This window comes from Nannospalax galili, unplaced genomic scaffold, assembly GCF_000622305.1.
Source record: "Nannospalax galili isolate Female #2095 unplaced genomic scaffold, S.galili_v1.0 scaffold1359, whole genome shotgun sequence".
Lineage (NCBI taxonomy): Eukaryota > Metazoa > Chordata > Mammalia > Rodentia > Spalacidae > Nannospalax > Nannospalax galili.
Window position 1 is genome coordinate 120,684 of NW_008342089.1, and position 26,279 is coordinate 146,962.

A 26,279-nucleotide genomic window follows, 5' to 3' on the forward strand; every position below is an offset into this window, starting at 1 on the left:
AAACGCGAGAAATTATCAAAAAAATACAAAAAAAAAAAAAAAAAAAAAAAAACAGAGAGAGAGAAAGATGCCAGGGAGAGAATGCTTCTGCTCCTCAGAACTACATTATAAGGAGGAGGCAGATTAAAAAATGCAAATGATATTTAAAAAAGAAAAATAAGAGAAAACAATAAAAAATATGCAAATGAACAAACAAAGTAACTCCTGTGGTGACCAGTGCTACAGAGAAAGTAACAAGGTACACAGACGGGGTGGGGGTGCTGCTTTCTCCATGAAGACTAAGGCTTATAGTGTGAGAGGAAGGCAAGCTTGAGGAAAGGAAGACCAGCCAGCCAGGGCCAGCAAGACAAGAGAGGCTATGTGGGGAGGGTCACAAAGGGCTGTGGTGAGCAGATGAGCAGGCCTATGAGGTCTCACTGTGAGACCTGCCTTTGTCTAGCTTTGCCGTTTCAGTCAGGCTCTGCTCCCAGTGGTCTCTTGTCCCTGTGCTGGCCCCCACTGTATTATCTATAGAAGTTTTGAAGAATCAGGAAGGGCAGTTGACTAGAAAAATGACCCTAGCATGGCACTGGTTACTTCAGAGAACTCTAGAGTACTAGATGCCAGAAACCAAAAAGGTATGTGCCTGTCCCAACAGTGACTGACATGTGCATGTAGCTGGGCCAGGTTCCTTAGAGCACAGCAACTGGAATTAGCCTCAGCAGTCCTGGGAGGAGGTTGCATCATGTTTGGTCTCTGTAAGGTGTGTACAAGCAAACAACAGTAGACTCTGGCTTGCCTAGGTGTTCATGGCCACCTGTTGCTTGTCACTGCTACTGAAGCCACTCAGAGGAGCTGGGCTCACACATGACCTCCACATTTGGCAGTGGACCTCACCTCTGTGCCCCAGGCCTTTTGTATCTAGGGGCCTGGGTGTTATTAAACCTCAGCCAATGTATGTCTTCACTGCTTAAGAAGTTTGCTGGCCAAGAGGGGGAGCATCTTTACTCCTTTGACATCTCACCATTTATCTTTGGGAAGCAGCAGAGCCTGCTTCAAGAGCCTCTTAAGTCTCAGAGAGAGATTATTAACCATCATCCAGCCCTCTTCCACCTTCGCCATCTAGCTGTCCGGCCCCGCCAGCTATGGTCAGCCCAGACCAAGACACAGCATTTTGTAGGTTCAGTCCAGCCCCTTTTCCATGATGTTCCAGGGTACCTTCCCCAGAGCAAAGGATGAAATGGAATGTGGGTACAAAATGATTGGTATAGATTAGCACCTGTGGAAGGGAGGAGAAAGCGGAGAGTTTGAATTGCCATACAGGGCTCATAGAGCCACGAGTCAGTTTCCATGTCCTTCTGAAGACTTTATTTTAAATCCTGACAGTGTCGATGCAGAGAATGCTTAGCATAGCACCAAGTATGGGCTATGGTAATTAAAGAATCCCCCTTGTTTGATGAGAATTTTCAAAGTAGAAATTTCAAAGTAATATTTACATTAAAATTAAAGATACTCCGAGCCAGGTGTAGTAGTACACAACTATTATCCCAGCAGTTAAGAGGTGGAGGCAGCGAGATCACTGGAGCCAAACAGCCATGTCAAAAAACAAACTCGGTAATGCATACATCCCAGTTTCAAAATGTAGTAAGAATCTACATTCACCAATAATGTGGAATATTATTCAGCCTTTAAAAGGAAGGGAATCCTGTCACATGTACCAATATAGATGAGCCTGCAGGACATTATGTTTGGTGAAGTAAGCCAGTCACAAAAAGGCAAACACTTTGACCCCATTCATATGATCACAAGATCAAAGCTAGCCTTGGTTACATAGTGAGTTTGAATTTGAGGCCACCTAGATTACATGAGACGTATCACAAACAACGGACAGAGGTAGGGGTGGCATGGGGGTGGGAGAAAAGACAAAGAAGAAGGGAGGGTGCGGGGGAGGAAGGAGGAAAGAGGAAGATGTGAAGAGAAAACCCTGATTCTCTTAACCTAAAACAAAAGCTATCTCCTACCTGATATTCTTCTGGCAATTTGCACACATACTGTTGGCTTTGTGCTATGAAGGCATCATGTATTTCAGTTCCTGTTCCCTCAGTATCTGGGGACCTGAGCTCACAGTTACAAGGGCTGGGTGGCAAAACAAAGTGACAGAGCCAGGCAGTGCCAGTGGTCTCACCTAGGTTCCATATGCTCCATTGTCCTCTACTGTTAAGTGTGTCTGCCTAGGTATAATATGTTTGTCTTTTTGCTCTTCCCGTAAATGTCTCCCAGATAATTCTGGTCGTTCTGTACTGGTCCATGAGGTAGGTGGGCCTAGTCAATCCAGCCATCTCCATTAACATCACAGTTTCTGCTGGTTCTTGTTAGCTGCATCCCTAGATTGGGTTCCTTAGGTTATGGAAGTGTAATCTTGGCCTTGCTTCTGAAAGAGACTTCCTCTGGGGCAGACACTCTCTTCTCACTGTTAGACCTCCTATAGACAGCACTGTACAGTGCCAGGTGTATATCTCTAGGATGCCAGGCATCCTCTAAACCCTAACTATATCCCTAGGCTGCCTCCCACTTTGGGGGAGCTTTTGTGGGCCTTGCTGAACACCAGTTGCCACCCACTACTTGAGTGACAGGTTGATAGCACCAAGCTCTGTTGAAAGTCTGAGTTAATACTTTGTTATTCCTCAGGGCATGCCTCTATCCTATAAGGTGAGTCTTGCCTGCCAGCCCTGTCGGCAGCAGCTTCTCCATAGATGTTGGAACATAACTCTTTGTAGCTGACTAATTCGGAACCATTAACTGGCAAGCAGTGACCTCTTTCCACACACAGCTGTTTGGTAACAAACACTTTCCACTGTGTGTATTTGAAAACAGCACATTTCTTTATACAATCCCGCCTGTAGGCTTAGCAGTGGCATTTTCTTATTGCTCTCTTATGGTTCGGCAGCCAACTGGAGTGTCAGGTGTCTTCAGTGGGATCTGATAGGCAGACCTGCGCAGGACTGAGCAGTTTACTACTTATCCCTTTGGTCTTCACATGTACCTCCAAGTGAAGCCACTTGTCTCACTGTGAGGCAGATTACTCCTAGGTTTAGAGTCAGGCTCTTTGGCCAGGAGTTCTTGGAGGTTCAGGCTCTTCTATTGAATGGGACTGATGATGATATACATGTAAAATTATTGTGATGATGGTGGGGGTGGCAGGGTGGCAACAGCCCTTCCTCCTCCTAGCCCATTTCCTCTGTCTGCATCTCCATGTCTCTGGACCCTCCACTAGGCCTTCTGAGGACTCTCTGCATGGGACAGAGTTGCCAAGGACTAAGTCTTCCCCTGAAGGATCTTTGATGCCTACCTGAGGCTGCCCTCCCACCACCCAGATTTGGTTTTGCTATGTGGGGGCCCAGGAGAGCAGGCTCCTGCTGGGCTACATGGAGGACCATGGAGCCCAGGGCCTTAGGGCTCCCAGATATGTCAGACCTTCAATAGGGAAGCATATAAATGCTGAGAGCCACAAGGGCCCTAATTTTAGCAGCTGTATTGCTCACATCTCCAGGATCACAGTCTTCACCCAGATGCCAAGACCTGGGCTATCAGTCTGTACTCATGAAAACCGGGCTTCCTTGGGGCTGGGGAGATGACTCAGCAGTTAAGAGCACTGGCTGCTCTTGCAGAGGACCCAAGTTCGATTCCCAGTACTCACATGGTGGCTAACAACTGTCCACAACTCCAGTTCCAGGGGATCCAACACCCTCTTCTGACCTCTGTAGGCATCGCATAACATGGGTGCACTTAACATACATGCAGGTAATACACTCAGTACACATAAAAAAATAAAAATAGGGGGCTAGAGAGATGGCTCAGTGGTTAAGAACACCTGCTGTTCTTGCAGAAGACCCAGGTTCGAATCCCAGCACCCACATGGCAACTAACAACTGTCCATAACTCCAGTTTCAGGGATCTAACATCTAACTCCAGTTTCTGTCCTCCTCGGGCATTGCACAACACAAGTATACTTACCTACATTCAGGCATACCACTCATACACATAAAATAAAAATAATAAATTTTTTAAAAATAATAATAAAAATATTTTAAATTTTAGAACAAGAACTTGATATGTTATTCAACATAGGAGTCTCTTCTTTCTTTTTAGGGGTGGCTAGGAGTAGCTAGAAATAGGGTCTCACTCTCTAGCCCCAGCTGACCTCAACCTTTTGCCTCAGCCTCCCAGGTGCTAAGATTACAACATTCTTTGCTCAACTTAAGAGTCTTGATTATGGACTCCCGTCTGTCAGCCCCCTAGTTTGAAGATTCTTTTGAGCCTTTTGGAACCAGAGAAGATGAGACAGATTGCCCCATAAAGGCTGTTATTTTCCTAATCCTCACTCCCACAAAGAGATGCTGATGCAGCAGTTCGAAGAGGTTTGAACACTCTGTCAGCAGCATCTGCTAGAAGTAAATCTTGGGGCTAGAGAGAGATAGCTTAGTGGTTAAAAGCACTGGCTGCTCTTGTAGAAGATCCAGGTTCAATTCCCAGCACCCACATGGCAGCTAACAACTATCTACAACTCCAGTTCCAGGAGATCTAATGCCCTTTTCTGACCTCCACGGGCATTGCCTGACAACAGGTGCACTTATACATGTGGGAAATACACTCATACTCATAAAATAAAAATATTAAATTTTTTTTTAAAAAAAAGAAGTCTCTGGGCTGGAGAGATGCGGTTAAGAACACTGTTCTTGCAGAAGACCCTGGTTTGAATCCCAGCACCCACATGGCAGCTAACAACTGTCCATAACTCCAGTTCCAGGGGATCCATCAGCCTCTTCTGTCCTCCGCAGGCATTGCACTACACAGGTGCACTTACCTACATACAGGCATAACACTCATACATATAAAATAAAAATAATAAAGTATATAAAAAAAGAAGTCTTTAAGCTAGAAAAATAGGATGACACTACGTACTACTACCTCATTGTCCCATGTCCCTTGAACATGGCAGAATTGGTTGTGTTCACATGCTCTTACAGTATGTCTCCTGTGTATCTCAGGGTTCATCTTTTCCTCGGCTGTCTACTGAACAGTTGCCATGTAGTAGGTCATCATCTTTGAGGTGCTGGTGATCATTGGTCAGCAAGGAAAAGAAATCACACTTTCTGGCAGTGATAGGTTTGGGAGGAAATAAACAGGGTAAAGGGATGAAAGGGGTAGTATAGCTATTTAGACAGGAAAGTCAGAGGAGCCCTATCTAACCAAAGATGTGATTGAAGCAATGGAGCCCTGAGACCTATGAAGAAGTCAGGGAGCAAGGCTGCAAGGTAAACGAGATGGCCAGCACACCCATCTCGAGACAGGAGTGTGTCTGATGGAAAGTGATGGACAGGGAGGAAAGGGGAAGACGATGTGATCAGGGGCTCATGGTAGCCTACCTAGTTAGGCAGTAGTAGTTGTGAGGACATCATTGCAAAGTTGGAGGAGGGCATTATGTGGCCTTTGTATGTGAAAGATATTGGCCGCTCTTTAGACAGGAAGTAGCAGTTTCCAATTGGAAACCTCATAAAGATACCATCCAAGCAACACTCAAAGAGCCTGAACAGAGAATAGCAACCCACAAGGGAAGAGAAGTACAGTGCCATCCACAGCATGTCCTTGATACAAGCTTTTTACAGCATTTGGTGAGCCCCCACAGGGCACAGAGTCAGGAACTGAATGCATTGCCTTCATTGGACATTCCCCAGGAGTAATGGCAACATTTTCCTTTTAGTCTTTTTTAATTCTAGGAGATAGGTTCTTGCTAAGTAACCAGGGTTGCCCTGGAACTCATGATCCTCTTGCCTTAGCTTCCTGAGTGCTGGGATGACAGATGTGTGCTACCACACCTAACTATTTTCTTTACACATAATACATATTGCTTTGATTCTGCTTTTTTTTTTTCTTCCTGTGCACTCTTAAATTCTTTAATTATACTGACTTTAATGGCCACACATTTTCTCAGGTGGATGGATCACAGTTTTATTTCACCAATTCCTCATGTCAGGCTTTTTCCAAACATGGAAGTTTTCATAATTTTTTGACTGAAAAGATCAAGACTGGTTTTCTTTAAGTCTGCCAAGTCCAGAATTTGGAGGCATTCATATCCTTGTGACTTCACTCTAAAGTTGTTGATGAGTATAGAGGGATCCTTCATTGCTGGGTAGACCTTCAGAGAAGTATGTCCTAGCCTTGTGGATGTCTTCAGCAGTCCGTCATCATCCCTGGTAGACATCATCTCCAGCCCCAGCTCCACCTCCCCAGACCATGGAGCCTTTCCAAGGGCCCCAGCCAGTCCTGCCAATGCGTGGGAGGCAGGGCAGGCTGACTCCACAGGCTGAAGAGGGCATTCTCTAGCAAAGACCTCCAACTATTCTGATTCTCCCATGTGTCCTGGAATGCATGAGCTGCCTCTAAACCATCTTCTAAGCTATAATTAGGTGAAGGGTTGAGCCCAACTAAGGTCCATAGCCATGCCCTTGAAGCTACTACACATGCTAGGTGGTAGACCACTGTAGAGTCCCACTGGCCTTACTTTCAAATCCCTGCTGTGTGTACATGGAGGAGTCATGGATCTAGCCTAGTAAAGTGGTCATTGAACGACTGTTGTTGGTTTTGACAGGGAGAGAGCCCTGGAGGGCAGAGACACACAACACCTCATCTAGGCCATCCATACAGTAGTGGTAGGTGGTTCCTGGAATTAGGTCTCCCTTGCAACATTGAAATCTTGAGACTACAGGTAATCTCAAGGATAATATCTGTTATCTCATCCCCATTCATCGGGCACTGCCAAGCTCCCACTATTTGTAGATTTCTTAGAAGGTACAGTTAGGGACATAAACTACACTATCCCAAGACATGGCTTCCTATGTAAAGGGGCACCCTAAGAGACTCCTAGTAACTAGCATCTAGCCTGATTTGCCATGTATTGATGAAGGCATTGTGGCACAAGTTAGTGGGCAGATAAGGAGGTTGAGACAAGTCTGGAGTGTCTATCTCACTTATTGGCCCAGGGAAGGTAAGCCTTGGCACACTGGCCTTGGAGATAGACCAGCAGCTCTAAACATGCCCTGTGATCCTGCTGCTTACTGTTATGGTCCTTTGCTTGCTTTCAGACTGTGAGTTGGAGGCTCCTGGCTACTTTATTCTGAGTACCTCCTCTCTCTTAATTTGCTTTGACTTCTTGCCTTGGTGCCTCAAACTGTTCCCTTGGTAGGGGCCTCATGTCTCTCATTTTCTGAAAGCACAAAATCTCTTCCTTTCCTTCTCCCCACAAGTATCTATCATGTTCTTTCTATGGGCCACTGACCTCTGAGGAGTCATCAGTGAATAAGTCAGGCTATGTCCCTGCCCTTATGAAGCTAATGGAAAAGTGGGTACAGACAGCAAATCACTGGTATATCAGTGAGAAGGTGGCAGTAGAGCTGTGGGGCAGCACTGCAGGAGACTGTGTAGAGGTCAGGTGAGGTGGCCAGGATAAGGGACCTGTAGGAACCAAGGTGGGAGCAGAGGTAAGTAGAGCTAGAAGGTTGTGTGTTAAGAACATGGATGAAGTGAGGTCATGTATGGGCAGGGAGTCTGAGACCCAGGGCTAGCTAGCCCTTACTTTGAGGGAGGTACAGTCCAACAGTTTCCAAGCAAAGGAATTAGATGGTTCGCTGCCTTCTGCTGGCAGGCATAGTCTAGATGATGGAGATGGGGGAGGGCCATGAGGTGATTGCATTCTTGTAGGATTCTTTTTCCTGTCTCAACACCACTCAGCCTTCAGTCTGTCCTGTCAGAGTGGGGTCTGTGCTCAACACAGCCCACAGAACTCAAGATGCGTGTCATCATCTGATGAGTGATTTCATGGGGTTTTCCCATTTATAGAAGTATTGGGCCTGAGCATTGTGACAGGTTGCACAAGACTTGAAGCAAGCCGGCCATGGCAGCTGCCCTTGGTGACCAGCTCATACCACATGCCCAGGCAGGTTTGTAACATGGCTTGCTCACGGTGGGCAAGGCAAACACCTGGGCCTCAGAGTCTCTGCCCTAGAATGCCAAAGCCAGCTCTGCCACTTCCTGGTCTTGGGGGCGTGGTCAAGCTCTTGAATCTCTCTTAGCTTCCATTTCCTCATTGGCAAATTAGAAATTATATACTTGATGAAGGATCATGATGCTGTGCTTATCCTGGTGGCACTGTCGCCTGACCTCCCCTTGAAACACTGCAAAACTACAGGGCAGGCTATGAGTTGCAGAACCCTTTCCTCTCATAGAGAGGGGCTCAGCAAGAGCCCAGCAGTCTCTTACCCTCTTATTCACCAGACTGGTACCTGCCAAATCCCCTGACAGTTTCCTGAGCCCTGTCAGCTCCCATCTGGACCTCAGATGTAAATTAGCTAAGTGCTTCCATGAGCCTCTGGACGTTTTTGTGCTTAGCCATCAATCTGAGCTCATGCTTTTTCTTTGGCAGCCTAGAAACAACTAGGAAATACACTTTCCACCAAAGCACGGGGGCCAGGTCTGCAAGAGACTAATCTGTAAGCCAGGTTCAGTTTGGCAGCTAGTGCTTTCTGCATTCTTTGCAGACACTGTGAAACTTCTCTCATTGTTCCTTCATGAGCCAGGGAGGAGTATAGGTCTCCATCCCACAACCACAGAGGCCTTCAGTAAGCAGCCTGAACAAGCAAGCAGTCTCTTTCCCGACCCTGGCACCAGCATTCCTTTCACATCCCCAGCCAGAAGATGTCTTCCCTCCTAGATGTTTTAAGGAAATGGTGGATACTCTGAAGATGTTTCTTCAGCCCATATTCTTCCATCTCCTCCCTACCTCCAATGCCTGCTGCTTAAGCAAGTCATCTAGACACTATTAACAAGACCCTCAAGAGCCTTAGAAGCACTCTGCAATCACAGCACTGTGGTAACCTTTCTCAGGCCTGAGCAAAGGCTAGGTCAATGCCCTGGGTTTCCTGGGGTTACTTACTTGGTTTCCACAGCCTCTGCTTAGAGAACTTCCTCCTTACCTCACAGACCCTACTAGTCTCCCAGGTGGCCATACCGGATCCCTTCTACTTATTGATCTAGGCTTTGGCTTCCCACCTAACTGGACTCTCTTGTCCTAATGAGTCCCCTAGTCCCATAACAGTCTAGTGAAACTGTAGCCCAGGTGTCACCTTTTGGAAGCATCACTAACCTCAGACTGGGTCAGAGGTGGGTCTCCTTTGTGCTCAACTTCCATGGTCAAGTGGGTCACCTGAGGTATTAGAAGTGCAGGTTGGGTTTAGAGATGTGGCTTGGGGTTGAACTCCAGCCCAGCCTCACTGAGTTTCTGGGTTTGATCCCCTAGCCCTGCAAAATTAAGAACGTTATTAATTTAAAAACATAATTAGCCAGGAATGGTAGTACCTGTCTGTAATCCTAGCAGTTGGGAGGTCAAGGCAGGAGGGTCAGGAGTTCAGGCCAGCCTGGACAACTTAGTGATACTCTCTCAAAATTAAAAGAATGCCAGGGATACATTCAGTGGTGGAGTTCAGTGCCCTGTGTTTGATCCCCAGCACTGCCAAAAAACAAACCATAACAAAAAACAAGCTCTGCAAATGGTCTCCTGACCCATGTCCCACATCCTCATCTTTGAGTGTCTACCTATGTCAAATTGGAACACTATCTGGCCTAATCCTCTCAGATCTTCCTCAGGAGAGACAAATGAATTGGCACCAAGACCCATAGTTCATAACTGAGCACTGCTGTGTGGTGTGAGCCTCTTTCTTGGGGTCCCTGCTTGACTGAGGCTTGAGCCTGTATCTCATCACAGCCTTGATGGACAAGCTGGACTACTCTTGGGTTTTAATCCTTTTATTACTGTGCTGGACCTGCCCTCTCACTACGCTCTATACTCAGTTTCTTTGTGGCTGCCTCTTCCTCCCTTGGACTGATGAAGCAGAGATTACATGGTCTGGGGGCAGTATGGATTATAGAAGGGAAGATGTCAGGCTAAAACTTGGAACCGGCTCAGAAGGTTTGCGAATGAAGGCCTAGGAAGCAGGTCCCTCAGAGCCTGGCTTTTGGGCATCACAAGGACATTTTGATGTGGCCCAGTCAGCGTTCCTCCGAGAGTATTACAGCCCAGGTGAAGCAGAAACTGAGTATTTTATTCTGCTCTGTGAGTGTGGAAAAGTATGGCCTCTGTGCTTCTAATCTGGGGGCCTAGTTCAAGGCTCAGAACACTCTGCTACCCTGATAGCCCCACTTCTGCCTGCTTTGGGCCTCAGATGAAGTAAAGGAATTCAACCATCTGCCCTGTGTATAAGTGGGTACTGTAGACAGTGGGCATGGTCTTACAACTGCTGAGCCTCAAGAATGGTCTCTACCTTATCTTGATGGGATTTCCTACTTGAAGTTCATTTCACTGTTGAACACAGTTATAGTTGATCCTGTGCCTGCTATTAACTCAGTATGTCAGATTCAAGTTGAACAGCATCTGGACCTAGGGGTCATATAGGCAGAGAACCCTTTAGCTATGAAGGGCCTTGGTTCTTGCCCTCTTCCTGGCATATGGGGGCCATCCATGACTCTCTTGTCCCTGGCTATATGTTGAGTAAGAGCACATAAGGCTGTAGTTTTCCTTGGCAACCTTGACTTTGTAGGGCCTTAGCTTTCATCCACTTTCAGAGTCAGGCTTTGACCCTATAGAAATTGGCCTTAGAATGAGTATTGAGCTTTAACTATCTAGCCTTCTGTTGGAAAGCGGCCCTCTCCTATTTGACCTCCAGGGAAAAGTCAGCCTTTCCTGCCTTGAATGTGTTGTCTAAAAGGTATATACTTCTAACCTCACCTGCCCCTACCTCTAAGGGGCCTTCATTCTTTTATGTCCCCCACCTTTGGCCACAAAGTCCTGACTAGAGCTAAAGAGCTATTGATGGGGTGTTAAACCCTTTGTGGACACAGGAGTAAAGATTTAGATGCCAGTCAGCATGTCTAAACCTAGAGTCAAGATTTTCACTTTTGCCTAACACAGTAATGGGGGGTAGGGGCAAAGTGTGAACAAGTGAGACTGCTTACAGACTGAGAGGTGAAGGCGCATTTAGAACACGTGTTCTAGGGTCCAGGTAGGACTGGGTCCAGGACTGAGAAAGGAATGGGCCCGAGGGAAGGGGGGAAAGCTGATTGGCCAAGAAGGATTGGTGCTATAGAAAGGGTGAAGGGTCCAGGACCAGCCTTGCCCCTAACCATTTCCTCAGCTATAGAACATCACAGCTGGAGGGCATGGCCAGGATTCTAGTTAAGTCTGCATAGACAATATGGTGAGGACCAGAGAGGGGAGAGTGCTTGCTAGACAGCTCATGGGAAAGCGCTACTCTATAGGCTAGTGAAAAGGCCGCCAAGGTAACTGGGCAAGTCGGGCCTATGCCCACCCTCTCACTGTGCCTCACAGGACCCCAAACATAGTTCCACCAAGAAACAGCATTGACAAAAGAGCTTGGGACCTAAGCACTATGACTAAAGCCCAGCCCTCTGAGCCTGAGGCACTCAGCCACTGTCTTTAAATAAGGATTCCTGATATACAAGCTATGCCTGTCTGTGGGGTAATAGGGGTTCCCCAATAAAATGTGGGCACTGGGTCTGCATGGCAGTTTTGCAGGCTGGGCAAGGCAGTCTGGACAAGGTGAGGGGTCCTTCTATACCCACCACTTTATGCAATCCGAGATCGTATTTTGAAGTCAGCGACTGAACAAAAAATCAGTTCCAAAAATGTATCCCATACCTCAGTGATCAAAGTATCCAGAGCCTCCTGGAGCTGTAGGATCGATGTCTGCAGAGCTGCTGTTCATCACTTTGCCAGTGTAGCCAGGAGGAGGGGACCACCTGCCTTCCCATGGGCGCCCTGAGCAGCCCACACACTCACTTCCAACCTACTTCTTGTTTCCCCAGAACCTCCAGTGGGCCCGTGATGTGTTGCTAGGCAGCAGTATCCCGTGGCAACAACTGCAGCACATGCCGGCACAGGGGCTCTTCTGCGAGAGGAACAAGACCAATTTCTTCAACGTGAGTACTTTGCCTTGTTGATTTCTGATGTGCTTGCTGCCACTGCTTCTCACTGAAACCATGCAAATCGACCCCCTGGGCAGGTATTCACAAAACCATAGGTTTGTGGCATTCTCAGAGGGCAGGCAGGGTGGTGCAGACAAGAGTATGCAAAGCTGACATGGATGTGTGTGATTACTGAGTGACTTCTGACAAGTCACTGTCCACACTGGGCACTGGCTTACCCTCTGCAAGGGGAGGTGTGGATGAGCTCAGTATGTCCTCTAGAGCCCTAGGAGTACAGGGGCCATGCAGGCAATAGAGAGGGGCTCTAGGCTAGCCCTACTCCCCCTGGACCAGGTCCACCTGCCCCTGCCTGATGTTGGTCACCCAGGAGATTCTTACTGAAGCTAACTCTACTGCTTAAAAAATAAGTTGGCTCAGTACTGGGCTTTCAGTACCCTTCCATCAAGCCTTGCCATTGTATGTAGGAGGAGAGGAGTCTTTCCATGAACAGGACGTTGTCCGCCTCCCAGGCCTGTCTGTGTCTATTTCCTGAGAGTCTCTGCCTTCCTTGACATCTACCAGACCTAGCCTTCCCTCATGTACCCTACCCAGGGACTGTGGGCTAGCTCTCCTCTCTGCCTCCAGTTATTTCCTATCCTCCACACCTCTTCCATCTTCCTTCCCATCATGCCCAGCCCCCCTGCTAGGTGGCCTTCACAAGTCACATAACCCCTCTTAACTTTGATTTTTCTTTTTTTCCCTAATTTTTTTTGACACTAAGAAATTGAATGGCAGGGTTTACCTGAAAAGGGACTGACAGGCAGGAGGACTATGACAGAAGTTGATCCTTATAAGGCAGACAGGCCCCCTACTGAAAGCTGGCCAGGAAGTGAGAGTGTCCAGTTCCATGGCTCCTCCTTTCTCCTAGGCTGTGACTCTGGGATTCGAAGGGGCTCAAGCCTGGGAGCCCTTTGTCTGCCCATGCTCTCTTTATATTATTATTTATAGGAAATAGTAGGTGTCACTGGTAGTCAAACTACATGGTACTAAGGGTTTGGGTGTGAAAGAGAAGTACCCTCTTACCCCCATGCCCAGACTGTAGCCACTACCATCCTATGTGTGTTCTTCCAGAGGACATCTGCCTTTCCTATATGCATGAAAGACAATGTATATACAGTTCTGCCCTTGGTTTTGTACTTTGCTTTGTTTTTCACTTAATGGCATCTCTTAGGGAGTGCTTTAGAATTTGTTATTCTACTTACCTATTTATTGTAGTACTATATTATTGTAGGGCCTTGCTCAGGCTAAGCAAGTGCTGTGTTAGTGATCAGTATTATACCCCTGCCTGAGATACAGTCTTACCATATAGCCTAGGCTGGCCCTAAATGTGCAGTCCTTCTGCCTCGGCCTCTTGAGTACTAGAATTACAGGTATGCTCCATTGTACCCAGCTTGACCTCTTTGGTTGGTTGGTTGGTTTCTTTGTTTGTTTAAAACAGGGTCTCCTATAGCTCAGGCTGGCCTTAAACTATCTATGGAGTCAAAGATGACCTTGAAGTTCAGATACTTTTGCCTCCATCTCCCAAGTGCTGGGATCGCAGGCATCCACCACCATGCTTGGCTTTGATCATTCTTTTTAATAGCAGCACAGTATTCTCACTGTGTGAATGATCTAGAATTTATCTACCCATCATCACCCACTGGTAGATATTTAGGTTATTTTCAGTCTTCTGTTAACTACCAGCATTGCTTCATATGTTTATCAGTGCACATCTATGGGAGTCCATTTATAAGACGAATCCTAGAACTAGCACTCCTGCTGTGGTCAGAGTGTTTGTGGCACCTTTAAAGTTTTAATAGATACCACTCTCCAGAGATCTGGCTCACATCCCCCTCTTTAGACTGTTTTTTCTTTTTCTTTTTTTTTCTTTTTTTAATTTTATGTGTATGAGTGTATTGCCTGCATGTATGTGAGTGTACCCGTGTTTAGACTGTTTTTTCAAGACCTCATCAATATTATTATTGAATTTGTAAGTAAAAATATATTGTGTATGTATGTGAGTATACATGCCACAGTGTACATGCCATGGTGTGTGAGTATAGGTTCCAGACTTTGTGGAATCAATTCTTTCCATGGGTTCTAGGGATCAAACATGGGTCGCAAGGCTTGCACAAAAAATGCCTTTACCCACTGAGCCATCTCAACAACGCTAACTGTTGAACTCATGATTCTCCTACCTTAGCCTGCTGAGTAAACACTTGCTTTTAATAAGAGAAAAAAAAATTCTCTCATGTTTCATTCATGTGAGATTTCCCATTATGTATTAACAGTTGTATTTTTTCCCGTGGTACTAGGCATTGAACCCAGGACCTAACGCATGTAGGAAGCACTCTATCTCTGAGCTGTATCTCCAGTCCAACAGTTGTAACTTCTATGCAGTTTCTATTTATGTTCATTTTTCTATTGGATTATCAATTTTGTTATTAATTTATAAGAACTCTATATATATTAATTAAATGGACCCTTTTGCATACCTATTTTTCTGCAGTTGAGTTAGTCAAGCAAGTCGTTTGATTTCCTAAGCTCTTTGGTTACTCACCTCTTAAAGTGGAATTCCATTACCTCACTTGAAAACTAACTATAGGATCCTAGGTGTGGTGGCAGATTGTCTGTGAACCCAGCCTGGGTGAGACTGTCTTAAACAAACAAAAAATGCTCTAATTCTAGGAACCAAAGTTAGATAATGGGGTAGTGTTCATAACCCAGGATCTGGCACATGGTCGGTGCTCAGGAAAATGATTTCCCTCCTTTTCCTCCCTTCTTCTTGGTTCTCTGTTCTTAAGACAGTACAGGAGCACTACAAGGTGAAGTCTCTGTTCTTAAAGACAGTACAGGAATACTACAAGGTGGGGCAAAGTTTCCTTGCCTTCCTCAAGTGAGTCCCTTGATAGTACTGAGGTTAAAGTTGTTATGCCTCAGGTGCCTGTTGCTCCCTATAGTACACAGGAGGACCTAGAGCCAGATGCTCCAGGCCGCTTTCCGATTGGGTTCACTCCTTACAGCTCCTGTGGTTTCTGGAACCTCTTCTTAAAAAATGAATCCTTCTGAAGTTCTACCTGTGGAAGGGAAGGCTAGAATCCTTTGTAGGCCTGGTATGTCTAGGGCTCCTCCTAGCTGCTTCTGCCATCTTAGCTTCCTTAGGTCAGGCCTGGTGCCTAGCATGGTAAGAAGTGCTGGGCAGACCCTGAGCAGTCAGCATGTACACGCAGCATCTTTGACTAAGCATGAGAAAAGTGGTAATGTATTGTCGAAGGGTCATTTGGTGTAGCCTTTTGCTACTTTATGGACATAACAGTGTCTCTGATAGGGCTCTAGGTTGGAGTAAGTAGGCTGGCTCGTTCTCACCATGCACTAGGATTTACTGCCTGGTCTGAGGGAGGAAAAAATGAGGGTGTAGGGCTGAGAATGACAGCAGAGTAGCCAAGCACCTTGACTTGCCAGCCCTACATGCCTACTGCTCTGGAGCATCCATACTGGCCAGCCATGGTGTCACTTATTCAGCCATCTGGGAAGACTCATCACCCTCAGGGCCTTGGCAGAAGACTGTTATTAATGACAGTTTTTGAAAATTGTGGGGACCTTATAGGATGGACCACATTGTTACCACCAGCATTTCAGACACAGAGCAAACCTTGGCCCCTTTGGCTGCCCATCCTAGACACTGTCTTCTCATAGGTGCTTCTCTGAGTAGCCCAGTGTTGTTCTTAAAAATAGGCAAGTGCTATGTGAATGTGCCACAATGTATATGACTTTCAACAATTTGCTTTTATTCACTGACACTAAATCTTGAAGTTTTCAGGCTGATTATCTGCCGCTGCCGCAGCCCCCATGGGTTAGCATGTGTAGGAGCCCAGTGCTGCTGTCTTGTGCTCTGAATTTCCTGGTCTAGCCCAGCCTGGCCCAGAGGAGACACTCACTGGTACTTGTGAGTTGATTCTATTCACCCTTTTCCCTTCATGGATGGCCTACAAGCACAGCCTTCTAGACCATTCAGCCTTCTAGTGCTGATGCTGTGGGGAAAAGGACACAGGAGGCTTGCCTTAGAGCCCCTCATGCATATCTTTGTTCAGGGCCTTCCCTGGATACTGCATGGAATGCAGGCAGCCTGGTTCTCACTGGCAGGGTGCAGCTAGGAAGTAGATAGGAAAGAGGGGCCAGGATTAGAGGCACCCTTTGGGGGAGCTTTTCAGGCTGGGCCCTGCCTTGGTTTTTCATGGGAAATGCAATGGGACCAGGGGAAGAGGTAGGTGTTAAAAGGACATGGGTAGGTAGAGTCTTAGGTTCCAATGCCAGATTTCTTGACAGGAATTCTTTTTGTTTTAAGATTTATTTATTTTTATTTTCTGTGAATGAGTGTTTACCTGCATGTATGTATGTGTACCACATGCTTGCCTGGTGCCCTTGGAGGCCAAAAGATGGTGTTGGATCCCCTTGAAATGGAGTTATAGACAGTTAAGGGCTGCCATGTGGGTGCCGGAAACTGAACCCATATCTTTGGCAAGAGCAGCCAGTGCTCTTAACCACTGAGCAATCTCTCCAGCCTACTGATAGGAATTCTTACATTTGGGGACTGCTGCATAGCTGGCTGGTCCTGCACAGTAGCACAAAGCATTCAGCATGCCCAGTGGTATGGTTAAGCCCATGGATGAGGGAGGGAGGAATGAACTGGGTACAAATCATCTCACTGTTTCATGTACTGACTGAACTAGCATCTCCACAGAGGGAATAGCTCCCTGCTCCTAGCCTCTTTCTGCTGTCCTACCTCTATTGTAGAAAATCAGTGTTTATGGGGTTGAGGCAAGAACAGATCAGAGATCCTGGGTTGAGGCTTACGCAGCGTGGTAGGCTGATGCCCAGCTGAAGGCCCTCATTACCCCAACCCTCTAGTATCAGCAGAAGAGTCTAGTCTCTGTCCAAACAGAGCTGGAGTTCTTGGGCATTGCTGATTAGGGCCAGGTTTGGCACTGTTGCACTTCCTTTTGTAGCAGCCAAAGGAACTGGCAGAAGGCATGTAGCTGTGGATTCAGAGATGACTTCTCAGGCCAGCCATGCAGGGAGGGAACCTAGGGTGGAAGGCAATGAGGCTGCATGTGCAGGAACAGGCCCCTACAGAACGAGTGCCAGGCCAGAGGGGTTGCAGAGTGGAGCAGGGGACAGGGGATGCCCTTCCTAGACAGAAGGGGCCAGGGCCAAGTTGGGTGTTGATGGTGATGCTGGGTGGCTTACCTACACCATAGGAATTAGGATTTATTTCTGGGTGCCCAGAACCTTCCGTTACTTTCTAGACAGACATGTTCACCTCTGGGCAGGCAGATAGCCCTGCGTAGGCCAGAGCCAGGATGGTTTGTCCAGGGAGAGCATGTCTCCCTATCTTGTAGTTGATTCTGAAGTGTTCCCATAGTAACAGAGCTGGAGATGGCTCTCCCACCTTCCCCAAAAATGTTTGCTTATTTTAGCAGGCAGGGTTTTTTTCCTGTCTCAACCCAGTTTCCAGCCTCTATGAAAGAAGCAAAGGGAACCGCAGGTAGGCAGGAGCCACACTTCCAGGGCACTGAAAAGAGCATAGACTGGGTACAGAAGAGCTCAGCTCCAGGCCAGTCTATCCCTTTGTTGACCTCACACAATGTCTAAGGGCTGCCTTGGAGCAGGACTGTCCCAACAAGTATGTGTAAGAGTGTCCCCAGCACTTAGCACATATACAACTCATCCTTACAACTAGAATTCGGCCCGTACAGACCTCAGGTCTCTTTGGATCCCAAATGCCCTCCACTAATTCCAGAAGCCAGTGCTGATTTCAAAACAGACAGGATTGAAGTAGGGAGTGGTAGAGGCCCTGACTGCATGGCTAAGCCTTCCAGAAGCTTAAGGCTTGCCCTGGGTCTGTCTGTACTTGTAGCTCTTCTGTCCATACCAGCCCCTTGCTGTATGGCCTGAGCTGGCAGCTGGTGCCTGGGATGTAGGTTGTGCTCCCTTTTCTTGGCCCCAGCTGCATAGTGCTCCACTGACTTGAGCTGCAGTTTTTCTGACTTTCCCTTTTCCCAGTAGATGGGTGTTTTCCACCATGACAAAACACTTTGCTTTGTTGCATCTCCCTCACCTGTGCAAGACTCTCCAGGACAAATGCCAGGAGGCTAGTACACAAACCCTGTGCACCTCGTATTTTCAGATACTACCAGATGGTTCTCGAGCACCAGCTCAGATTCCCATAAAACTACCCTGCCCTTTCCAGCCCTCTACCACAGATGACTTTGATTTTGGCCCATCTATGGGATGTGGTGAAGATCATACATTGTTTCTATCTGTGTTTCTGTGTTACTAAAGAAGCTGAGTCCCTTCCCACACCTGAGGATAGTTCCCTTTGTCTGCCGAAACTCTAAGCTCTCTTTTTCCTACCAGCCAACTACCACACAGGTCCAGGTGTGTCTGCTGTCCTGACTTTGTGTGGCTTAAGGCAATGGGAGGGATGATCATTGTGAGCTGCCTTTGTTTCTTTAGTGTTTGCCTTGTGGTCTCTAGCCCTAGAGCCTAGAGCTCACCAAAGCCCTTGATGTGGTCTGGGGGAAGAGGGCCTTTGCTGGTAGGGCCAGCAGAGGGACTGGCCATCTGCCAGGGATGGGGAAGGAGAAAAGTTCTCTAGAGCCCCAGCTTACCATTCTTACCAGGTACCAGTTATAATTACTCTACTTTGCCACCAGCTGGCAATATAGCTTTGGGGGTATACCCTTCTCCCTACCCAGTGAGCTGATGCCCACCTTCCAGGCCAGGTCTCTGTCAGTATTCTCTTTCCATAGAAACATCATCCTACTAGATGCTAATGGAACCAGGCAGAGTACAGCTTCTGGAGCCCACCAGACCTAAAACAGTATTGCCAGTGTAGTCTAAGCACTTCCCCTTGGTTTAGTGCAGGCAGGACAAGCCTAGTGACAACGGTTCCCTCACCTTTAAGAATTCCCTGGGATGAATAATTGGGAAGCAGCAGCTCCAGAAAACACAGCACAGGTATATCCTGGCTCAGATGCCCAAGAATCCAGCTACAGTCAGGACCCAAAGTCTGTTCCCAGAGTCTGTTGTACAGCACCACCTTCCCTATCAGCACAGATCAGACTTGGCCCTTGGCTTTCCTTCTATTCCTCTGGCTTTTAAGAGGCACCACTGTTTGGTGGATCTGTGGACACCCCCAAACCAGATCCATGTTCAGGCTTGTTTGGGTAGATATTAGTAAAGGCCAAATACAACCTAGGGCAGCCAGCAGGAGTGAACAAGTCCTGAAAGTGTCAGAGGGGGCTTCCTGCCCCACCACCTCTGATCAGAACCAGTGAATGTCTGATAGGAACTGCCTGATTTGGAGTAGCCTGTAGCTTCCTCAAGTCATTCCCATAGCCACCCAGGACCAACTGTGACTGTGACTGCTTATACCATTACTTATCTCTGTGCCCACACTTCAAGGAGCAGTTTAATCCACTGTAAACCCAATATGTGCCAGAGCCTGGGCCTGCCACACTGTCAACAAGGGTTCAGATCCACAAGTCAACCTACAAGTCCCTGTTTCCCCAGAGGTGCCAATAGGTAAAATGACTTGGCCCAGGTCCTGTGACTGGTCTGCATAGGATGAAGGGTGTAAACCTTGCTGTCTCTAACACTGAAGCTCATGAATAGAGGCCGGTAGCTTACTCAGGGGAAGAAAGCCAGGAGCCCGCTAGCACCTTCCCTGGGCTTGGCTCATCTGTGTCAGACAGGGTTGGTACCCACTGGCTGGATGGGGAAGATAGAGTTACAGTGGGCAGAAGGTATCTAGCCCTGCCTTAGAAAGTAAAGCCAGTAGGTAAGTCATAGTGTTGAATAGGACTACTTGAGTATGGCTCTTAGTGCCTGGCTAGTTGGGTTATGCCACCTCTGTTATAGCCCTTTTATTTAGGTCCATCTTAGGGCTGGAGGTCCCAGGGCTGGGGACGCAGTAGGAAGGATTTCCCATGAAAGCTTTTCTTGGGGTGTCCTCTTTGGTACCCCATTGTGTTGGTGAGGCTTATATACTGATGATAACCTCATTGTGAGGGCAGAGAAACTGTTACAAACAGCCTCAATCAGGCTGTGGGACTCAAAAGTCCTCTGTCCACTGTGCTTATCAGAAGCCTGACCTCTTCTCTTGGACAGTAGAGCTAGGAACCCTTGTTTTCAGTCTGCCACAGGCTAACCCCCCCCCCCAGGTGGCCTAGCCACTCTGAGCACCACCAAAGAAAGGAGTGCTTGCCGAATGTAGAGTGGAGTGGAACAGATTGCGGCAAGGGCACCAGGAGCACTGACTACCTGCCACTCCTTGGTTCTGGTCACAGCAGCTCATGGACTCACAGGGAAGCTAATACCTAAGCTGGGATTTATGTGTTCTAAACTAAGTCAGATGGGTCCAGAGACAGTCAAGAGGAAGAACTAATAGAATAAGAAGCAGGCAAATGAAGAGAAAATACAGGAGAGCAAAGAAATGGGTTGCAGGGCTCCATGGGCCTGCTCCAGTGTACACACACCAGGAATTGCTAAGAAGGCCACAGCTATCCTCAGTGAAGATGCCATATTGGGAGAATGCTGCTTATTAACCCACCCAAGTCACCTCATCTTCTAAAGCCTCAGCACCTCTAGTTCTCAAAACACATTGTCTGAGGTTGGTTGTGGCTTCTTCTCTTCCCCCATGATGCCAGGTCACTGAAGGCAGTAGGCATAACTGCCCCTGGCTGGTGAGGAAATTGGCTGACTTCTCTGCTCCTCATCCTTTCCTTGGTGCCTGTGTGACTCCTACAGGTCACCTGGCCTAGTTCAGCTGCTTCCTCATCACTAGGATGACCCAAGGTATATGGAAGAAACCTGTTGCTGTTGGGGCAAAAGGAAAGCTATTTGTGCCATGATGGGAATCAGAAGACAGAAAAGCAGGGGAAAGTTTCAATTGAAGAAATGTTTCTTGGCTGTAGTAGGAATTGCTGCAATCGTGCTATTTTTAGCATTGCCGAGATGATCCATGGGCCAATTGCTCAAGCAGAGTAAACAAAAGAAACACTTCAAGTTCTCCAGGGAGAACAGGTCCTGTTCCTGAGAATCTTAAAAGGCTTAGCACACTTCTGTGGATTCAGAGCCTACCCTGGTCTCTCCATCCTTCCCATGTCTTGAGCTTGTAAACTTTATGGAACTTCACAACTCAGGCTGTTTTAGCTCAGATTCCATCTGGAGCAAATGCCAGAGGTTTCCTTGGGAGGCAGGTAGAGAGGTGCTGCTGAGTCTCCTACCCTATGAAAGGAAGCACACAGTGGGGAAGCAGGGACAAGACAAGGGCAGACCTACTGCCATAGGCTGCCCAGGCCCCTGCCCTGATAGGGCATGGCAAAGTCCAAAGTCTTGCCAAGCCAGGCTGCTGCATTCATGGCTCTAACTTATAACAACAAAAATCAAATATGAGCAGCTTTTAGACTGTCCTCCTCCGATATACATTCTTTTCTGACCATCAGAGGCAATTTTTACCTCTAGAGGTATTCAGAATTGTGGAACGGCCAGGACACCTGGGCAAAGGTGGGTGATCCCTTAAGCCCTCAGCATTTGTGGTCTGTGAATCCTTGGGATGGTCCTCCAAGAGGATGTAAAAGTTCCTATACATGGCGCAACCATACTTGCCCAAGGTCACACAGCCATTGAGAGGCAGAGCAAGAAATAGAGCACAGGACTAGGGACCCATGTCCTGTGGGCCAGTTTCCATACCAGAGTTTCTGCTCAGCTGCTCAGGAGCACTGCTATTTTTTTTTTCCCAAGAGGGACTGCAGTGTTTATGTACATATCCAGCTCAGCCTCAGCCCTGGACCCCTCCACCCCCAGCCACTCTGCTCAGAGTGAGCATTCAGTCAAGAGTTTTCTGTAAAACATTTCCAATGGAAAAAAACATTTCAACTTAGACTTCTTTTCCCACTGCAAACTGTTTTTCAGAGTTTTGCTTTTGGAGTAAATGGCCCTGCCATGTCTTTCTGGCTTGCACCCTCTGTTTTGTCCTACCAGGACACTCTGCAGGCCTCAGTGTGCTGCCCAGTGTGCTAGCACCAGGCCAGCCAAGGGTAGCAGCAGGAGAGATGCACTCCCAGGTGTATGCATAGGACTCTCAGTAAAGCTTTGGAAAGTGAGGCCGGGCAGAGCAGATGGCCTGGGCAAAGGCAGAAGAGCTGGAAGTAGTCTATGGGTGTTAAGGGACAGGAGCTGGGAACTCCTCTGGGTCCAGAGAAAGGATGGGAAGGTCACTATAAAAATGCACCCTTGCCGGGTATGGTAGCGCACGCCTTTAGTCCCAGCACTCGGGAGGCAGAGGCAGGCAGATCTCCGTGAGTTCAAGGCCAGCCTGGTCTATGTCGTGAGTTCCAGGATAGCTGGGGCTACAGGGAGACCCTGCCTCAACACACACACACACACACACACACACACACACACACACACACACACAACCACGCACCCTTTTGAGAGGGAAGATGGGGCAGTGCTAGACTCTTGTTTTGTTAAGCCTGTTCAGAGGACTGGACATGCACTTCAGATGGGCATTAGCCATGGAAGCCAAGTGAGGGGGGTCTGGGCAGTACCACCTGTTGCTATTGCTGCAGTAGAAGAATTTGTCGTCATGGCAGGTTATAGTCCACCACATTGAGCTTATGATTGACAGTCATGCAGCAGAGAGCACAAGGTTGCCCTAAGTTCTCTGGGGATCTAGTTGGCCCTGAGGCCCCAGGGTTAAAAAAGCACACCCTGGCCTGAGGGCTTATGTCCTTTGCTGTGCAAGCTACTGGGACTGCCCAGTTAGAGGCTTCCAGCCAAGAGCCTGTGTAGGTGGGCTTGTATACAGTGGGAGAGGCCTGGAAGACTAGGGAACCTAGGCCAGCCAAGTCTAACCTGATCTTCAGATCTTAGTGTGCACATACCACGAAACGACTCTGCCCTGCCCCACTGTTGGCTCTCTGGCCTCAGCCCCTTTGACCTCAGTTTCTCCATCTCCAAAGGTAGGCCAATTGGATGGGGTCAGTGGTTTTCCAGCCTTTTTTCCAAAAGAAACCTTTTCACATAGTCAATGAAAAACAGATGAGACAACAGCCACTCCAGCAGATGCGGAAAGGACCAGGCTCTGCCTACTTGGCTGTACCCTGCCAACCCAGGCCTCTGATCTGAGCAAGAAGGGGTGGGAGTACAGAGAGGCCATGGACTTCCTCTCTGCCCTGTGTCCAGCAGGTCTGGCCAGTACCCACTGCCTAGTGTCCCTTCATGGCTCAGGGGCCAGGCCTCCTTCCTTGGGTAGTTTTTGTCTCCCCTTGCTTTTGTCTCCCTTCCCCTTTCTCTTCTCTCCCTTTCTCCCTTTTTTGTATTCCCCTGCCTTTCCTATTTGGAAAGTCTGACCATGTTGTTTATTACTTCTGAGAAAGTAGGTTTAAATCCTGGAGCCCCTGCCTGGTTATCTTGGTGGCAGGCTCTGGCCCACAGGTATGTATGTCTTGTCCCACCTCTGATCTCCAGAGGAAATGCCCCTCTACACCTGGCTCCATCCAGTACTGCTGGGCAAGAGTGGACAAGCCAGTCAGTGTTTGTAGGCTCAGTTTCTTCATCTGCAAAGTGGGCCTGACCCACTTCAGGGTTATGGTGAAGATTATATGAGAACATAATATTGCTGAGCAACAGTGACCATTGTGTCCAGGGGACATGTGAGGGAAAGGGACTTTGGATAAAGGTACACAGGTGACAAGGCCCACTGGAGTCGGTAGAGAAAGTGAAATGGATTGGGACAGATTGGGAAAGCACCTTAAAGGAACTGCAGAAGTTTGGTTGGTTAAAAACAAGTTTTGTTAGCTGGGCATGGTAGCACACATCTTTAGTCCCAGAACTCAGAAGGCAGAGGCAGGCAGATCTCTGTGAGAGCAAGGCCAGCTTGGTCTACGTAATGAGTTCCAGGACACCTGGGGCTACAGGGAGACCCTGTCTCAAAAAAGTTTTCTGGAGGAGATATATATGAATGAGATTGGAGGGGTCGGGGAGAGCACATAATGTATGGAAGTCAGAGGATAACATGCAGGAGTTGGTTCTGTCCACTATGTGGGTCCCAGAGATTGAACTCAGGTTGTGTCAGACTTGGCAGCAAGTGTCTTGACCCACTGAACCAACTCACTGATCTAAAAACAAGTTTTGATTGAGTCAAGCATGGTCATACATGCTTGTAATTCCACTATTCAAAAAGCTTGGACAGGAGGAGCATGAGTTTGAAGCCAGCTGGGCTACTTAGGAAGACCCTGTCTCAAAAGGCAAAACAGAGCCGGCATGTGGTCTGCCTTTAGTCCCAGCATTCAGGAGGCAGAGGCAGGCAGATCTCTATGAGATCAAGACCAGCCTGATTTACATAGCAAGTTCCAGGCCAGCTGGGGCTACAGGGAGACCCTGTCTCAAAAACCCAAAAATAAATAGCCCATATATATATATTTGTATGTATGTATCATTTGACGTACTAAGCATGATCTACTTACATTAGATCAAAGAAAGTGAGTCCTTATGGACCATCCAGGTGGATTCCAGCCCATCACTAGCAGGGTACAGATTGTGTAGTCCCCACTGACCATCTCTGCCAAGGAACATTCAGTCATTGGCTCAACAACCCAAACAAATGAAGGCCAGCTGTGGGCTACAGGGGAGACCAGCCATTGGCTTACCACAGGACTATATTTCCAGAGAGGACTCTCCTTAGCCATACTGAAGAGGAACAGAATATCTTGCACTGCAGACCATGGCTCTGCATGGATACCCAGGCAGGAGCCTTAGGCAAGGGGTACCCAGTGCAAGGGTGCTATCGTGCATTTGGTAGACAAGGCTGGCCTCCAGTGGCTGCAGATGAGGAGCCCCTCTCATGAGAGACAGAGGATGCCTGTGTGCAGCTTGGAGCCCATTGTTTTCTACCCTGAGCTTGAGCCCCACACTCAGTTCTTAGCTTAGATACCCCAACTGTAGCACTATGTGGATCTCATGGTGGTATGGACCCTAGAGAGGAGTATCTGCCAGTCTGAACTGATGTTGAAATTGGCCAGATTGTTAGTCTGGGAGAAGATATTTCATGAGGAAAAACCAAAGGGAGTCAGTATGGAGTGTAAGAGACCCTCTTGTGGGAGGCATCAGTAAAGAGAATGAAGCCACTAGCAAGAGCACTAGGATAAGCTGAGAAGACCCCTTACCCCATGGCTGAACAGTGTGTACATGGAAGGATATGTCTTAGTAATCAGAGCTTGGAGAAGAGTGCCACAGTGCTGGTTCCAAGTTAGACCTAGATCAAGTTTTGCCATCAGGGGACTCTCTGGCAAAGGATGACCCCATTCCTAGTGGGTAGACCCTTGTCGAGTTTCCTCACAGCATGGGTGGGAGGCCCTGGTACTGCAACAAAGGGGTCCTGTGCCCAGATCAAGTCTTTCTGTCTGCATCTTGGCTTTGTCAATCTTCAGGCTTCTGGGGATGGCTTCTGTAGTTCTGTGACTGAGCCCTGTTATGTAGTACAAGTTTTTCCCCCTTCTGAGGTTACCCTGGGAATTCATAGGGTTCCTCCCTATGGCCATCATGCAACAGGAAAAAGTAGCATGCTGCATGCATGCTAGAGGTGCCAATACTGCCACAGCTCTTTCCTATCTTGTGATCAGACCCATCCTTTCCCTTCTGCCTATCTACCAGAGTGCCTGATTGTAGCTGCCTTGCATGCAACAAACCTATACAATAAACCACAAGCTATAGCTACTGCCACCACTTGTAGCCTGATCTACCATCTGGTCCCACAGATCGTGCCTTCCTTAAGACCCCCTCCCACACACACTCTTAGTCCAGCCAAAGGATCCAGAGTCCCCAAGCCCACAAAAGTCATTCTTTAGGGATCAGGGATCAGTAGATGCATAAGACTGTCCTACTTTTTTCAGTGTGTTTGCCAGATAAGGCTTTCCCAGAATTCAGGCTCCCCTCCTGAGATTAAATGGAAGCAGCTCAGCAGGCCTCTAAAGAGTGGGTTCTTATAGAAGCCTAGGCAGTGGCTCCTCTATCCAGCCTAATAGGGGAGGTAGGGCACAGAGGAGCCCAGTATAAGTGTCCTGTTGCTTTGGGGAAGCACCTCAGGGACCCTGACCAATTCATACCTTGTTGAGAAGGCATTCTGCTAGAGAAAATGAAGGGAAGGAGGCAGTGTACTA

At 47.8% G+C, this 26,279-nt stretch overlaps 1 protein-coding gene across 1 annotated transcript in view; it reads left to right on the forward strand.

Annotated features, from left to right (window-relative positions):
- The window catches only part of Cabin1 (calcineurin binding protein 1), a 166,664-nt gene that overhangs the window by 107,851 nt on the left and 32,534 nt on the right, over nt 1-26,279 (forward strand). Inside the window, exon 29 of the mRNA XM_029565813.1 lies at nt 11,914-12,027. Coding sequence (XP_029421673.1) covers nt 11,914-12,027 — 114 coding nt within the window. The remainder of the gene's footprint in view (nt 1-11,913; nt 12,028-26,279) is intronic.